Source organism: Rhagoletis zephyria, unplaced genomic scaffold, assembly GCF_001687245.7.
Source record: "Rhagoletis zephyria isolate East Lansing unplaced genomic scaffold, Rhagoletis_zephyria_1.1 Rzeph_scaffold_07518, whole genome shotgun sequence".
NCBI classification, from domain to species: Eukaryota; Metazoa; Arthropoda; class Insecta; order Diptera; family Tephritidae; genus Rhagoletis; species Rhagoletis zephyria.
Window position 1 is genome coordinate 18712 of NW_016164601.1, and position 3289 is coordinate 22000.

Genomic DNA, 3289 nt, shown 5'->3' on the forward strand with positions numbered 1-3289 from the left:
TATATAATGGTGATTCTGTTGCAGAAAAAGTCAAAATTTGGTCGACTGAGAAATGAAAATAAAATATGTATATAATTTTCGAAAAATAATGCCTTTATGCGGAAGCTCTCGCATTCTATCGATCCGTATAGTTAACACTTTTTTAAATAAATAAAACTCTGCGTTGCATTTTTTTCAACTATTGCACTAAGCTTAGCCACAACACAATTTTATGTACATTGCCACTCAAGGCCTTTGTGTCTGAAATTTACGGAAGAGTAAAAATACTAGATTTACAAGCCAGAACAGTTCAACAATTTTAAAACAATAATAATTGTGACTAAAATAATAGCACTGCAACATAAAACGCATCATGAGCACGTCTGCCGAGGTAAAATGAAATAATTGAAGAAAGAAAGCTAAAAACGAAAAATACATAATCGTGGAGAAAACTAAACGCAATTGCTATATTTGAGATGCAATCCATTCAGATATTTAAGACAATACCTGATAGCGATTTGGATCAGTCGGGAATATGAGATTGTACTGAGCGAAAATCATTGTTGTTGCATTTTTCTGCTCCGGCAAAAGAGAAAGCAAATATGACTGCTATGCGGTGGGAACGGGCGTGGCGGTTCAGCATAGTTTTGGCGTTTCTGCTGGTGCGACATGTAAGTGTGCAACTGCAAATATGAAATATTTATATTAAGGTGTGATTGAAAACAAAAACAAAAAAAAAAACATAACTTACCTGTTGTAAAATTCTTCAATCTAGACCACGGCTTTGAGTGTAAGCACGGAGAAACCCTCTACATCATACAAAAGCAGCGATGATAAGTATAACTTTGTTGATGTGGCGCAGCAACAAGGCGAATTCTTCCAAGGTGATACCGCTCAGACAACGCGTTACTATACCTTGGGCGATGTGGATGAGAGCTTTTGGTTGGAACACCTAGGAGATGACTTCAAGAATGCCATACACTTGCAGGTGGCCGGTGAAGAGCAATGTAATGGTGTCTTTAATATGAGCGAAAATGGATCCGCTTACAAAGTGCAAGAGGAACCCACAAACGATCTAGTGCTAGAAAACGAAGTGAGTTTACCCACCCCCGATGACATAAAAGTTGAGAAAAAAAGTAAAAGCAAGACGAAAGGCGAAAGTAAGAAGTCAGGAAAGATGCGGCGAAAATCGAGACCTGCACCAAAGACTCAGATCCCGGAAGAAATTGCTGCAACGCCTAAGAGCGCTACCACAACTGGGGAGACGGGGGGTCTGGTAGAATCCACTTCAGAAGCATATATTATTAATGAGGACCAAAGCTACACCGAAGCCCCGTACAAAGTGGACTTGAAAAAGTATGCGAAATTTCAACATATTAACTTAAAATACGAGCCGAAAGCTAATACAACAACACAAACAAAAAATAGTACCTTATTAGAAAACACGGCAACGACGAATGAGCCGATTGAGGAGACACCTATCGTCGTAAATTTGCCTGAATCAAAAAAATTAATCGAACTGGAAACGAGCGATACGGCTGTGGTGGTGAAGATACCGCCGGTAATCTATCATAGTGAGCCTACTGCCTTTGCGGACCCAGACGATTACACAGACAACAGACAAACAAATACACACTCATCAACAGAAACACACGCACACTCACCAACAGAAACACACGCACACTCACAAACAGAAACACGCGCACACTCACAAACAGAAACACACACACACTCACATACACAAACAAATACACACAAACAAACAGAAAGACACACACACCCGCAAACACAAGCCACATTACCGCACCCAGCAGAGGAGCCAGCACATACTGACAACAGAGTTGACAATGTACAGTACACTCAATATTCATACCCACAAATGACATATGAACAACAGCAACACTACCTTCAACAACACCTACAGCAGGCTCAAAATAAACTCCAATCACAACAACACCTACAGCAGACAAATTTCTACCAACCCCACCAGCAATCACAATATCCAGTGCAAATGCAACAAACACAATACCAAGAAACATCACTACACGATCAGCCAGAGCAGCATGAATACCAACAATACTCAAAGCCATACATTTCCTCGAATTATTACTATGGCGGCTCATCTTCTTACCACAATAATGGCATATATCCCACCACACCCACTACGGTCAGCATTCATCATAAGCCCAATGAACTAGAGTCCAACAGTAATGGCAAATATTATTATATGATTTCTAAGCGCTCGGTCGGAATAGAAAAATCACCAGCAGCGCACGAAGAAGCTAGCGCACCAAAAACTCCACCCAAGCAGGCCACCAGTTCGGAGAATAGCCGCGTCACCCGTGCAACTGAAGATCTGTACCAGGAAGGCCTGTGATGACGCAATCAATACCAACTAAGTATTTATTATTCATTTTAAGCTTTTAAGACTGAATCAAAAATAAACATTAAAGGAAGTAAAGAGCCAATCAACACATGAAAAATGTTAGCTTTCAGTAATTAATTGGCAAGTGGGCAACGGTTTCGAAGCATGGTCCGACACAAGAAATCTTTAAATAAAAAGTTCTTCGTTGCGAGTCTTACAATTGGTTGATTGTGAAGTAGTTAGTAAGGCAACTGACTAAGCAAGACTTAAAAAAAGCTTTATTTGCAAGAAGAAGTTTTTCATTAGCCATTGGTAGATAGCGAGCGTCAATGCTGCGGGTATAGTGACGAGTCCAATTCAACCTCTCTGAAAAAAATATAGATAAGAAAATTTTACCGCATGTAAATTCATGCATTTCCCACCGGCTGTGTTTTTATATCCAACTATTCTACTCTTTAAATTTTTTTATTGTGGATTAGATTGTGTTTGAAAACCTTTGTCGATGCTAATATATAACTATGGTAATATGGAATAGTAGCTTAAATAAGTCAGGAGGCTGGCTTTAATATAATGCGCCATTCCGTTTATTCTTTAAGCCGCAAGGGTATTTTTTGATGACACTTACAGGTCCATTCTGCGTTGGTAATAAAAAGTTTGTAACCGGTAAATAAAGTTCCTGTCAATTTTTAAACCCTTTTCGAATTCTGTGTACTCTTGTAACCGGGAAATTTTGTTACCATCTCATACTACTGCCCCGTGAAATATGCAATACCAGGATTTGCACAATTCTTAATAGCTGAAAATAAAAAATGGAAATTTCCCGCACACCAAAATTCCCGAAATCTTTAGGAGTATCTCATTTCTGTTACGATTTTTTTACGAATCTTCAAAGAAATTTATATGAAGTGGTTGAAACGAACTTGTAAAGAAATTTCTGTACGAAAA

The 3289-nt window shown here is 38.9% G+C and overlaps 1 protein-coding gene across 1 annotated transcript; it reads left to right on the forward strand.

Annotated features, from left to right (window-relative positions):
• The first annotated feature begins 581 nt into the window (after positions 1 to 581).
• Positions 582 to 2356, forward strand: Cp7Fc (Chorion protein c at 7F). Its single transcript, XM_017630231.1, has 3 exons — positions 582 to 656; positions 755 to 1679; positions 1746 to 2356. The coding sequence occupies exons 1-3, from the start codon at positions 582 to 584 to the stop codon at positions 2354 to 2356; spliced, it is 1611 nt and encodes a 536-aa protein (XP_017485720.1).
• The last annotated feature ends 933 nt before the right edge of the window (positions 2357 to 3289 follow it).

Coding starts and splice junctions, on each gene's coding strand:
- Cp7Fc (XM_017630231.1), top strand. CDS start 582: ATGACTGCTATGCGGTGGGAACGGGCGTGGCGGTTCAGCATAGTTTTG. Junction 657..754: donor TGCTGGTGCGACATGTAAGT/GTGCAACTGCAA, acceptor TCTTCAATCTAG/ACCACGGCTTTGAGTGTAAG. Junction 1,680..1,745: donor ACACTCACAAACAGAAACAC/GCGCACACTCAC, acceptor ACAAACAAACAG/AAAGACACACACACCCGCAA.